General features: G+C 36.0%; 1 protein-coding gene across 1 annotated transcript in view; it reads left to right on the top strand.

Moving 5' to 3' along the window:
• Positions 1 to 1,972: 1,972 nt before the first annotated feature.
• Positions 1,973 to 14,254, top strand: part of LOC122789414 (ras-related protein Rab-7L1-like) — a 719,422-nt gene continuing 707,140 nt past the window's right edge. Inside the window, exons 1-2 of the mRNA XM_044056845.1 lie at positions 1,973 to 2,153; positions 2,272 to 2,514. Coding sequence (XP_043912780.1) covers positions 2,394 to 2,514 — 121 coding nt within the window. The 5' untranslated portion in view covers positions 1,973 to 2,153; positions 2,272 to 2,393. The remainder of the gene's footprint in view (positions 2,154 to 2,271; positions 2,515 to 14,254) is intronic.

The raw sequence follows: 14,254 nt of genomic DNA, 5'->3' as shown, positions 1-14,254 counted from the left end.
TCCCACTTGTTGAATCAGATGAAAATAGGCAACATTGGACACGAAAGTTATGTACTTACCATAACAATAGATCCGTGTAGTCTTCTTTCGTCTGGTTCAACTCCCCTTCCTCCTCCCCCAACAAACTGTCATTGTTTACTTCTAGGGATCTGCCACACCTCCTTTGGAACCATTCTGATCCCTTTGTATCTTTTAAATTACATACTGTTTATTGTATTTTTTTCCTTGTCCTTTTCTACATAGATTATTTTTTTAGTCAGTCAGCAAACTCAATTTGAGGTAATTCAGTCAGGAGAGGGGAGTTGTGGGTAGGGGAGGAGTTAGAGCTCTCTGATCCAAAGCTTTGGTATAAGGTTCCGAGGTTGGATCCAACTGGATCTAAAAACTCACATATTGAACCAGATGAAAAAATGACAACACAAATGTAAAGATATGATAAGTACATAACTTATGTTTTTTTCTCATTTGTCTCATCAGGAGAAGGGGTTCTGTATACAGACAATTCCAGTATCCAATCTCCAGTGTGACCCACAGTTCTCTTCCTCCCTGTTTACTTACTTTTCATTTGTTTTATATCATATGTATATGTGTGTGTGTGTGTGTGTGTGTGTGTGTGTATGTGTGTGTATATATATATATATACGTGTATATATATATATATACGTATATATATATATATATATATATATACGTATATATATATATATATATATATATACATCTATATATACATACATATATATATATGTATAGACATATATATATATATACGTATATATATGTATATATATATATATATATATATATATATATGTATATATATATATATATATATATATATATATATGTATATGTATATATATATATATATATATATATATATATGTATATGTATATGTATATATATATATATATATATATATGTATATGTATATGTATATATATATATATATATATATATATATATATATATGTATATGTATATATATATATATATATATATATATATATATATATATATATATATGTATATATATATATGCATGCATGTATATATACACACACATCCTGTGCTTTTTTGTTTCACCTACCCCATCCCTTCTATTCTGATATGTTTGTATCACAGTCATGGATCTCTGTGCACCACATTTCCATTGCTGCCACAATATCAAGGCACCGTATTGATGTAATTCATCCAAATCACCCCCTGTCTCATCTGTCTCTTCCAATGTATCACAATACAGCAAGTAAGTCTTTCCTCATACCCAAAGCTATCTGCTTTCCTAAGCATACTGGCGACTCCACACTGCATGTAGTCTTACTAGAGTTGTCTTAATGGTTAAGATCTTTACCTCCTAGGTACAAGGTTTGATTCTAATTATTTGTGAGGCTTGTAATGGTCTCTGCATACAAGTTGTTTTTGCTGCTAAACCCTCATTATGTAGCAACACACAAAATAAAAACTGTACGGTTCTATGAGGAAACGTAGCATTTTTGATCACATTTTCTTTTGCACAGAGATTCTTTGCTACTGACTTTTCTACACTTGCATATTTGCATCTACAAGACTAGCCTACATTTAATGGAAATGCCCTTGTATGATTCCCACCATATGTTTTTGCAGGTTACTTTTACTGCTCATAACTTTCTTTATGAAATAATATTTCTCCACATTTCTCACTAGATTTTATTGCATGTCCTTGTGTTCTTTCACTGTTTCTAAAAGGGGCTCTTCTCCTTTATCTTGTTTACCGATGTCATAAATGCACTAAACTATTATAATAACTTATAAAAAAAATAATCAGTACAAAAATCGGGTACTTAAGTTGAAGTTTGCTGAAATCTACATTTAGCTCTAATCAGTTAGCAAGTTTTACATGTTGCAGTCTCTATGAGCCAATGAGACTGTTCCTTAGTCATAACTTCCCTTTGCTTGCTTTAATGTAAACAAAGCTGAGGTACTTCCCTTACACTGGCTGCAATTACTAGATGGGAAACGTCAAAGTTCACTTTCTTCGGCTGTCAGCTGAGGAACAAAGAACAGTAAGACTAAGGAAAAGATTATATGAAAGGTGCAATCCTTCACACCCTCCTATGCTATAAATCTGTTTATTTTTCTATTTCTCCTGGAACTTATTGCAAGGCAGCTAGAGGTATGTAAATGGTTCTTCATTTTTTGTTGAGACAGGACTAGATCTTATACTATTGCTTGAATTCTGTAATCCTGACAGTTAGATTTCTGAAGTTTCTGGCAATTAACATTTTTTTTAGAAAAAAAGACTGAGAATTTTGTATGCAGAAATCCTTGCAGAAAGAAAACACTTCAACGTTCGAGTCAAGTAGGTGGGCTGTCACTAAACTTTCTGCCACACTTGTCCTCCTGAAGCTACATTATGCCAACTGAATATCTGTTTAAAGTAATTGTGATTGGACGTTCCAATGTGGGCAAGACGGCTTTTGTTAATCGCTGTGTCAAAGGTTGTTTTACAGAAAACTACAAACCAACCATTGGAGGTAAGACTGGATTCCTTGTACTAATCTCAGTTTCACAAAATGCACAGTTATAATTGCTACTCCATTTGAGACTATAATCTAATTAGATGCTGAATGACTTCAGTATGTTTAGGTGAAAAGAGTGTGTTAGTGTGTATATCAGTATTTCATGGGAAAGTAACATGCAGCTGTGAATGACAGTGATAAGGAAATATATCTGTAGGAAAAACTATGCAGGTAGAATGTATTAAAAGATTATATCAGAACATAAGGACTTAGGAGAAGTATAGGAACCTATTTAGGGTAAAAGTGAGAAGACTTTTTTCACCGGAAATATGGTGAATGACTGAAACTATCCCCAGACATAGATCTGATGGCAAAACTCATGGGCAAGAAAGGTGGATTTTGGGTTGATACTATGTAATTTCTTTCTATGGCAGCTGTTCTTGAAATCAAGAATGTGCACATTTAGTGAATGAAGTTGCCTTTAATTTACAAACAAATATGTTAAAACATTTTGTTTAAATATTAATGGGGCTTATTAGTATTTCTAACGTCTTTTTATTGCTAAGAGATTTGTAACCTTGGATGGCAGGATTTTACTGGCGTAAATGCTCACATCTCTGTAGTTTAAAATAATTCTTTTCATCAGATGTATTCTCTAGAGCTGCCAAACATCTAGTAAACGAGTAATCAGTTTGTCTACCTTCAGTGAATCTTGTTACTGTTCTCTCTTTATTCTGTAGAATCTGGTAGGCAGCAATATTTTTAAGTTTCATTGTTCTGGGAAAAAAAGTTTTCCTATGTATGAATTGTTTGTGTGCGCTTGACTTCCTTTTTTAACTTAACTATTTCCTGTAGGTCTGTTATAAAATTTTTATTACACGTTCTTATTATTTCTTCCATGGCAACCTTTCATACTGCTTTTGAATTAACATTTACTAATTTTCATGATGCTAGTTTACCTGAGGAAGTCAAAGTAATAAGCATTAGCCAGTCAGTATTTTCATGATCTGTGATACAACTTGTCTGAATGTAGTGCTGTACAAAGCATAAAAAAGACTAGTAGTTATGAAAAGGATATAAACGACATACCATAGAATACAAGTCCCAAGTCTATCCTGCTTTATGGGAGTCTCCGTCATTTAAATCAAATTACTGTTGGGTGCCCTTCCACAAACATGAACACACCTTCCCCAAACATAGACTGTTTTGTTGTCCATTTATTTCTGGAACAACAAAACCAGTCTGAAATTGAAAGAACTCGAGTAAATCCTAATGACCGGACCACAGAGTAAATCTGCTGTCCCAGACTGACATAGTGCTCATGGTGTTATATGGGAGATGCAGTCCAGTGTGAATGCAAAAGCAGGTATCTGATACCATCAGCATGACATCTCCAAAGCTACTAGTTGTATCTGGCATGCAGACAAGACACTACACCTCAGGTGGCTCTTTCATCTGTCAAGAATGAGTTGTACTTGATGTGGATGTGATGGCTGTTTACCTGTTCAAGATAAAGTTGGACTTTATGGATGTCACTGAATTTGAATATATGTAGGAGACAATACAGTTCTTTTACAAGAGCTTATTTGTCCTTATCTGATTGTATATGTGAACTATTACTATGCAATTACAGGTGGACTATTTTATTCTATGTAGTTTGTTTTAGTGATGCTTTCTAACCCTTCACTGTGAATGCATTACTTAGCATAATGCTGTTTTAAGGTGCTGCTTTGTGAAAGATGCAAATTCAACATGTATAGTGTCATGCTGCCTGTGACAGTTTTTGGAGAATGAGATTGTGTACCCGAGTGAGATACCTGTGATGATCTCTGCTGGCACTATTAATGTACATTCTGAATAAAATTTAGGATTATGTTTTTGGCAAAGGTGTAGCCAAATGTACTGTATGTACTCCACTGTACATTTTTTTTTCTCAGAATATGTCCGAAACTGTATGCAACTGTCTGAGCTGATGTCTACAACATTGGTTTAGATATTACTTTCTTAGATATATTACTCAAATAAAACTATTTTCATAGTTATAATTTATTAAGTAAATAGTGGGCAATGTATGGACAGATGTGTACTTAAGATGTGGTGTCGCGTAAGTGGAGCATCAATGTGAGGTTAGGACTATGACTTTGATCATTCTGGCAACAAGCAAATTGTTGTATATACTGACCAAAGAGATATTGAGTAGATACCAAGGTTTATCTAGAGTATACCACCTAGGTTTATCTTTTGCATGTTGCAAGAGAAGCTTTGCTAGTTCATTCTGAGAGAAGCACTGTAAGAGCCACCTGAGGTGTAGAATTGTGCCCTGCAGAGGTGAAAGCTCTTCTGAGATTTACTGCTGAGTGGTCAGGGTTAGTAAAATGCTCATACCATTCTGGAGTGACTCTAAATTAAAACGGTCAGTTTTCCGTTGTGTGTATGAGGCAGTATATGTGTCTTGGCAACAACAACAAAAACTTTAAATACAACACTGCGGCCATGCTGTTTTGTACTTATCTGTGTTTGCAAGCTAAGAATGAAATCAAATGATTACATAATCATTGTAAAAATGAAATTATTGATTTGGTTTGTCAAGGGATGGAGTTTGTACTGCATGTACCAAAGGTATACTACCACAGGTTTGTTATAGTACTGTGGTGGTATACGTAGTAAAAAGGTACCTTTGTCAGCAGGGGCAGGATATGTATGAAAGTAAATGACCATCAAACCGACTTACCGAGGCAAGATGAGCATACATGTGTAGATATTGGGATCTACTTTGGTAGATCAAATTGCCTTAAAACCGAAATTTAAATTAACGACATGAAATGATAATTTCAGAAGAAAGAATGTTTAACATTTCGAAACTGGTAAGAACAAAAAAAAGAACTGCATATGGGCACCACACGGAGCTTGTGACTGGAGATCACAGTGTACTAAACATCTCCATTTAAACAAGTAGGTTTGGCTGAGCTACCACAGAGGCAGGGCAATATGCCAAATACCTACAGTGAACACACCTACTTTGGACCAGACTTTTTATTTGTGTCTTTTGGCTTTAAGCCACTAAAAATAGGGAAAGGGAGGAACAAAAGGGTAGGCCTATAAGTAAGACCTCCCCCATTATGGAAGCTCAGACGTGCCAAGCCCCGTTGCCTTCAGTCCATGACTGGCTCCAGCAATTACCGAATTACCGGAGTTAAATCCAGGGAGGCAAGGAGTAGCTGGCAGACCCAGTGCAGATGGGGCAGGCTGATAGTAATGATGTGTGGGAGGGAGAGTTAAAAAAAATGCATCATTGTGTCTTATGATTAAATTATACCAATATAAAATTATTGAACAGTGTATTTCCAAATTATATACATGGGGAGTCTATCATAATTTGATATTTCAGTTGAAAGTCAGATTCTTGTTATGGTCTCCCTCATTCCTTCAGTGTTTGTCTGTGTAGTGTAACACCAGGGCAATCGTCTATTTACAAACATTTTTCCAGTCATCTCCCTTTTCCCATTTTCCCTAATTGTTTGAACTATTTTATTCATTTTTCTTTAAGCATAATGTCTTTCCACTTCCTATTTGCAGCTTCCTTTCAACTCCTTGTGATTTTTTGTTAGTTTCAATCCATCTCAGTGTCCCAACAGAAATTATTCATTCTTTATTTCAGTTTCTCTTTGCTCAATCTCATTTATCATTTTCTTCATATCTGATCTAAATTCTTTTTGAGATTCACATTTCCAAAAATATCTTTCCATTCCCATATTAACTCCCATTTTTACTTTCCCTGTTCTGTACTAAAATGATCTTTGCTATCTTAGCCAGTGTATAGAAGTATTTGTGGAAACACCTCCATGCAAATATTTTAAATTTTGTGAATGTATCACCTTCTCGAGAAATATTAATTTCTGCTCATTGCTGAGTTGTGATTTCTCCGTTCAACAAAGTTTCCCAAACTGGTTTCAGTTTATTGCTTTCTTCCCAGTGCTCCTCTGGTAGACTAGTATAAACATGTGAAATCTGTCCTTTTTTTCAATTTTTAATTTTCATGTTGTCTTTCCTCTCTTATCTACCATATTATTCTAGGCCAACGCTAATTTTTTCTAGTGACTCATTTGGAACTTGTAATTTCCTCATTTAGGACCTGATATAAATCTGTTCTAGCTTGGGAAAGTCTGAACTTAACTACTGCTTCCTCCCAGTAGATTATGCCCTCTTCTGACATAATTTGACTACATCTCTCAGCTACTGTTCTGTCCTTCTAATCACTGCCTCTAGTAACCTATCAGTAATATATCTCCTATGCAACCATTCATCTATTTTCTCTTAAATATATTTTTAAAATCCTTCTTTCATACTCCCAGTATTGCAGGAATGTTTCCCTTGACTCACTCCTCCCAAAATGCCTCCTTCAAATCTTTTTGGCTTAGCCAACTACTTTTCTCTTTAAACATCTCCTTCCACTTTGATTCATTTGCTAGCTTTTAAAATTTTGCAGACAGCTGTAATCTTTTGCAAGTTGTAAGGTTTTGGTATATTTCATTTTGCCTATGCCACCCATGGATGATCCCCTGTCCAAACAAAATCTCCCATTTGGGTATGTAGCTTAATTATATCTTCACCCCTAAGTGGGGTTAAAAAGTCTCTTCTTGAGTATAAAATATGGGGAAGTACATGCCAGATTAATGTTTGGATTCATTAGTCTAAAGCAACATTACTGTTTTTGCATTTCTGTAAATTAGATTAAATGTGTGTAAAAAATATTGATGTGATTTCCTCTCTGATTCCCAAGTGCTTTATATCCAAACCCCCTAGGTATTTAATATTATCCTGGCATTGTACTGTTGATATTTCTCTTATTTTTTCTATATCTCTTATGTGAATAGTAATTTCCTTTGTCTTTTCTGTATTTGTTTTACATTTAGATACCATACTGAAATTCTCTCATTTAAAAAAAATATCTCATCCAGGTCCCTCTTTGGTCTTTAGTTCAGTGTAAGTGTCATATGCATACTACGCAAGTTTGAGTTTGCCTGCCCCCTTCCCCCAATTGAATCCTGCTGTCCTGGAATTTGTAATGTCTTCTGCTAATAGTTCCAAATAGACAACAAACAAAGGAGGTGACAAGGAACAGCTTTATCTCCTTCCCTTTGTTAGAGAAAATTCTTCTCATAATGTTACCATAACCATAAACATACATTTCTTCATGCTTACACGGAGAAGGGAAACAATCCCCAAATAAAGGAATCATTAGAAGCTGCATTGACATAATTTCATATGGAAAGGCAAAGACTAAAAAAAAAAAAACTTTATTGCATTCACAATATGTTGTTAAACTCATTGATACAGTACCCCTGGACTTCAAAGATGGCTGCACACCAATCAGCAGTTTAATTTCAGATCTCTCAATTTGAAAACAGAAACTGACAAAGCTAAGTGCCATTGAACCTATTACTTGGGTAAAATTCAGTTACTGGCTAGTAAGTACACTGTCTGGATGCCAGCAAAGAAGAAATCTGGAAAACCTAAAAGAAAATCAACTAGAAAAGATGGAGAAAACACTCAGTGGAAAGATCCTTGAGCTGTTCACCAAAAAAGCAGTTAAAGATTTGATTTAAAAGAAGGCTTCCAGCTATTTTAGGGGGAATATAAATGAAACGTACTCAAAAGTGATTAAAATAAATTAAACATTGAAGGAATAGATCAACGTAAATAAAAGGCTAAAAAATAGAAGAAGCTTAAACTAGCAATTCAGATGGACTAATAAAACTGCAAAAATCAAAAGTTGAAATTAAGAAAATGCTGGGTGAGTGTGAGACTTCTCAAGAAGAAGAGTTTCAAAAAATAGCAATAGAAGACTGAGCAGAGAAAATCTAAGATTTTATGGAGTAACAGAGAAAATGTCCCATTTCTGTTTATTTACTGTTCCCCAATTATTCTTTTGTCCCTAGCTGCTAACAATTAGTTCTGTAACCCATTTTTCTCCCTAACCCAAACACACTAGTAGCTCCTACCATTGTTTCTAGCCCATTATCCAATATTAAGGTTTTCTACCCTTAAATCTATACTACCCAAAGATTCCTTTAATATTCCCCCTCTGTTATTTTTGTTACGCTTGTACAAATTGTTTGCCAGTCCTACTTACTCACACATGTATTTCTACCTTTAGACCTTGCCAATACTTACATATCACTGACTGTTTTCTGCTGCAATAACTCTGCAGGTGGTTTGCCTTCTGCTTCGCTCTGGGCTCACTTTGCTCCCTTATTTCCACCCACCCCTTCCTCCAATAACTTTATACTTCCTGTAGACCCTTCCCTACACCTCTGTCAGCCACTACGCTCCTCCAATCCTCCTCAAAGCCCTCCCTAACTCATCATACTCACATTCCTCTATACACTACTCATCCTTTCTACTCTCACTACTTTCTCTCTACACCATTTTTTAACCTTCTCCACTATCCCTTTTTCCCCTTGTAGCACAATATGTCCAATACCTTACAAGTCAGTATGCTCTTAATTTGCCTTACCACCCCTCTTCTCATACTGTCTCTAGCTACCTTCTTTCATACCCTATTAGATTTAACGTCTCCTCAATTTGCAACCCTTTCCTTTCTAACACCAACCCACAACAGCAGCTTCTCTAACATCTCTCCTTCCTTTTTCAATTGCCACACCCTCTACCGCACAAAATGTAAACTCTTCCTTGTTAACCACAAACCTAAACTAACTCATTACATCCTTCTCAGGCCTCTTTCACAATCCTATTGTGTTCACACCCTTTTAAACTACCTCCTGACACTCTTTTTGTGTGTGGGGGGGGGACATACACCCCACTCCTGGCCCCAACAACTCACCTTCTCCTAGCCAACCTTCCTCTACTCAGAATCTGTGCATAATTGCAATAAATGCACGCTATATGCAACAAAATCACAGAAGTCCAAGCATGGCTCTCCCAATATACCCCCTGATATTGTTGCAGTCACTGTGAAACGTGTTTAAAACCACATATATCAAGCACTGAAATCATCCCGCCAGGATATAATAGTCTTCGGAATTATAGACATCATAGAAAAGGCAGGGGTGTAGCATTAATCTTCCATGACTCCTTAACCATTACACTCTTTTCCAGACCCACACCAACCTTTGGTAATGTAGATGTATTACTGGCATGCTTACACATAAATAGCTGTAAATAATTGTGCATTGCTGCCCTATATATTCCCCCAGGTAAAAATATTCCTATATTAGAAGACCGACTTTCCTGGACTACCAACAATATATCCAATGAAACTATTATTCTTGGTGATGCCAATATCAGTTGACAAGCTCTCATCTCCAACTCTCCAGAAAGCAGCATAAACTTGTATAGGTATACACAACTCATCACCAGCCCCACACACATATTCAACCACCAAACTGAATCATCCTTAGACTGGATCTTAGTGTCCAACCCTGAGAAATATACCAGTACTGGAAGCCTTCCAAATATCTTAAGTGATCACTTACCTGTCTTCACCCACAGAGCCCATACTCAAATACCTAAAACACATCTATACAAAACATAGAAACCTTGGCCAATTCAACCATAATATATTCAAAACTACTCTAAAAAGCTATAACTGGAGCCCACTAAAAATACATTTGGAAGATGCTGTTATATACTTCAATAATGTATTCCTAGATATGCTGAATACCATGGCTCCTATTCGGACCAAAAGAATAAAGCATAACCATGCCCCTTGGCTAGCACGATATACCAAACAAGCACTTCTTGCTAGAGACCGAGCCTGGAAAGAACGGCAAAAAAAAAAAGAACCCCACAAAATTAACTTACTTCAAACAACGTCACAATAATGTTAAAAAGCTTGTCATCAGTTATAAGAAAAACTACTTCTCTACACAACTATCCACCCAAAACAACAACCCTCAAATATTCTGGAAATCAAACAGAACCCCTCACCATCTCCCAACAAAGATCCACAACAGATAGCCCACAAGTTTAACTCACTTTAATACCATCCAAAAACTTGTCAACGTATTATCTCCAAATACTACTAACAACTCTAATATACTAGAAACTAATTCTGTTACTCAATATAACCCCACCTCTCATTCCTCCCCCACCAATGAATGCTCCAATAATATCCCAGTAGCCCCAGCGTTCTCTATATAACCTGTACCCACCACCGCAATAATTAAGCTAACTAAACTGAAACCATGCTTACCCTCTGCTGATAGCCTCCCATCTGAATACCTAAAAATTGCAGCAGGCGCTATAGCATATCTTGTTAGTATTCTTATTAATTGATCTATGTCCCACAACTCTGGAAGAAAACACTTACTCCCTTACATAAAGGTGGTAACAACAATGATCTTTCTATCTACAAGCCCATCTTTATACTATTGCCTCTTTCACAAATTCTAGAGAAATACATACATATTCAATTGCTAAAATACATCACTAATGACCTCTTTCACCCACCCAACATGGCCTTCATCCAGGTCACAGCACTATTACAGCATTACTTTCATTCACCAATGCTGTGAACAAAATGCTGGATACAGGTCTACCAACCAAAGCTTTTGACACAGTATCACATCCTAAATTACTGCAACATCTTGAGTCAATGGGATGCTCCTCCCATACATTAACTTGGTTTTCCAGCTACCTAAACAATAAAAAAAAAAGTCAGATGGCAAAATAACCTATCTGAATATCTCCCCAGTAATACTGGAGTGCCACAAGGGTCTGTTCTTGGACCCCTGCTGTTCAATATTTTTAATAACCTGTATACTGCATCCAAACATTGTACACCAATCCAGTATGTATTTGACTCTATCATCACCTGTGCTAGCAATTTCTCAAATTTTCTAAAGATTACACAAAAGACCTTTACAGCTATAGAAACTTGGCTAAACCACGCATGACTTCTTAATCCAAAACAATCTAAACTCTTACTTTTCTTAACTAAAGCTCCAACTCAAGACTTTAAGATATATTCACAAAACAATACTGTAACCAAATTAGTGAAAACAGCGAAACTACTAGGCATTGCTATTGATGACAAACTTTCCTTTGACCAACATATCCAAAATTCAATAAAAAAACTCATTTTAAACTTGGCAAACTCTATTGACATAAACGTTATATGGATAAGCCTACAAAGGTAAAACTGGCAAACACCTCCCCTCCCTCCTCTACAGAAGCCCCATCTTCACCAATCTTCACACAGCACTTATGAATATACAGTCATGCTACTATAAAATAGCAAAGTTTGCCACTCAGATGCCAAATCGTACTCACTACTGCTTAACCATTAAAGAAATGAACTGGATTGAATTTCCCCACTACCTAAAATATACCCAGTTAACTCTTAACACACAAACTAATCTATAATCGAGAAAACTATCCTTCTCTTCAGACTGTTCTACAAGCCTACACCCCAACCCGGACTTTTTGGTCCACCAGTAAGCAACTCAAGTAGATCCAAACCCAATAAACATGCTGGACATAGCCTTTATTCCTGTATCATAGCCAAACTATGGAATGACCTTCCTTTCTCCATCACTGAACTGGATACAAAAAAAAAAATCCTTCAAATCTGCTCTAAGATGCCACTACCTCAATAATCATATCTGCCCCTGTAATCACATGACTTGAGCCACCTTAAACTAAATCAGTCTAGAACTTTTTTCCCTCCTTTCCGTGTCAATTTAAAATCTCTAATTATACTATACATCTCTTTACTCCCATTTCTACCTCCTATTTTGTTTAATCTAGCTGTAAACAAATTATCCACTGTGAAATTTTTAGCCACTAAAGATGTAATTTTTGTCAAATTATTTCATAGTTTTATATAATCACCATAACATTGTCTCTATTGTTGAATACTATTTCTGTATTAATTTCCGTAGTTGTAATTGTATGTGGAACTTTTATCCCTGGGCTTCTACTGAAAATGGGTTTCTGACCCAGTGGACTTTCCCAGTAATCAAATGTCAATAAATAAATAACAGACTCTATTAATTTTTATGAAAGCACAAATAAGCAACTGGACTAATATTCCACAGCAGGTGTGAGATTCAAGCTGCTGCTTGTAGCTGTCTTTATAGTATTTTTCCTGGAGGATCAAATACATTTTTTGATGCAGAACAGGCTGAGGAGGACATTCAAAAAGGTTATTCAACAAATAGAACGGACTCTGCTTCTCATTCTTTTGACAAAGTTCATTGAGAGGCTTTGCCAGTGAAACTTTTTCTCAGTGTTCCAAAGGAAAATGCTTGAGAGGCAGAAAAAAAAAAAGCACAGGAGTTGACTAGCAGAATCAGGAATACCTTAAACTTGAACCAGGGTCTGATGTTGGGAGATGGAGATGATCAGGAAGAAGACCAGCAACATTGAAATTAGTGCCTTTGTGAAATATGGCTGAGTAAAGCCTGGACTTTTGCTGACTTTGTTAAACTTGTGGGTGGACTGTAAAGCATGTACCTCACATTGTTATTAATGTTTAGAAGGACATTAAAGGGGGGGGGAGAAGCAACTGTAAGTAAAACCATTTTTGTTCTTAGTATCTATATAAAACAAATCATGATATAAACTGCATGTTGCATTGTAAAGCAGTTTTGTATAATGTGCATTCAGGGTATTATTTTAAATCTTGGGGGGGGGTGGTCAATGTCTGTTATATGTGTTAAAGATATTAATGTAAACATGTTTTTTGTGTGTAAGCAAAAAGGCTTGAAAACTAAGATATAATGATGAAAGCCATGAAAAATACCAAGCTTCTTCCATCTGCAAATATATTAGCTCATCTTGTTTTCATTAGCAAATGTTCTCGTTTAGAGATAAGAAGCTTGTAGCTGAAGGCAGTTAGCCATGGGAAATTCTCTGCATACTGTTCTGAGTTAAGTTTACTTCATACATCTAAAAGATGTATGTTGTTTTTTTTTTCCTCATTGCGGAGTCTTTTTACATGGAGACAAGCTGTCTGCAGGTGCAAGCAATTAATCTTGAGAGTTCTGATCATTCTTTGATGAGGGAAATGCAAAATTTAAAGTGACAGTAGCAAACAATTTAGTGAAAATCAAGTCTGAAATTAAGACAGAGGAAGACACGAGTTTTACTTTATCTGATTAAAATTCATTTTAACAGTCTGTGTCTGCTTTAATTAAAGTCCTTAAGCCTATGTTAGTGAGTCCATTACATAGTTGCACTACATTTTTGCTGTTTTAAGTGTTCTATCTGCAGGTATTAAGCCCTGGTTTCATTCTTTTGTACAGAGTACATGCCAGGCTAGTCGAGGACTTGTCTTTACATTGGGACAGTTCCAGGCCAATCAGCTCAAGAGGGTCTAATTGTTTTTTCATCTCACCCACCAAGTTGTAGTTATCTTTGTAAACCTAGTGAATGTGTTATTGCCTGCCTCTTATGATAATTTGACAAAATAATTCCTTCCCTCTCCCCATTTTATAGGCTGTTGACAATAGGAGCACTTAAGTATCAATGTGAAGTTGTTCAATCTTGCCGTTCATTCTTTACTGATGGGTTCGGAGCCGATCCATCATCTCAGACACGGCCATTTGCAAAGCTCAAGGTTTACAGTAGCTCGAGACCAAGCCCCTTATCCTATGATGCACTGCTGGAATTACCCCAGATCTAGTTTGCCGCGGCACGGATCTCAGTGGTTCCAGTTAGCTTGAGCCTTTTTTGAACAAAAAAAATTGCTTTTTCGCAAGTTATTAACTTTTTCAATCGCTTAGCTAGA

The sequence above is a fragment of the Protopterus annectens genome, chromosome 14.part0 (genome assembly GCF_019279795.1).
Source record: "Protopterus annectens isolate FY-2018-M chromosome 14.part0, PAN1.0, whole genome shotgun sequence".
Lineage (NCBI taxonomy): Eukaryota > Metazoa > Chordata > Ceratodontiformes > Protopteridae > Protopterus > Protopterus annectens.
This window is presented reverse-complemented; position numbering and strand designations above follow the sequence as displayed.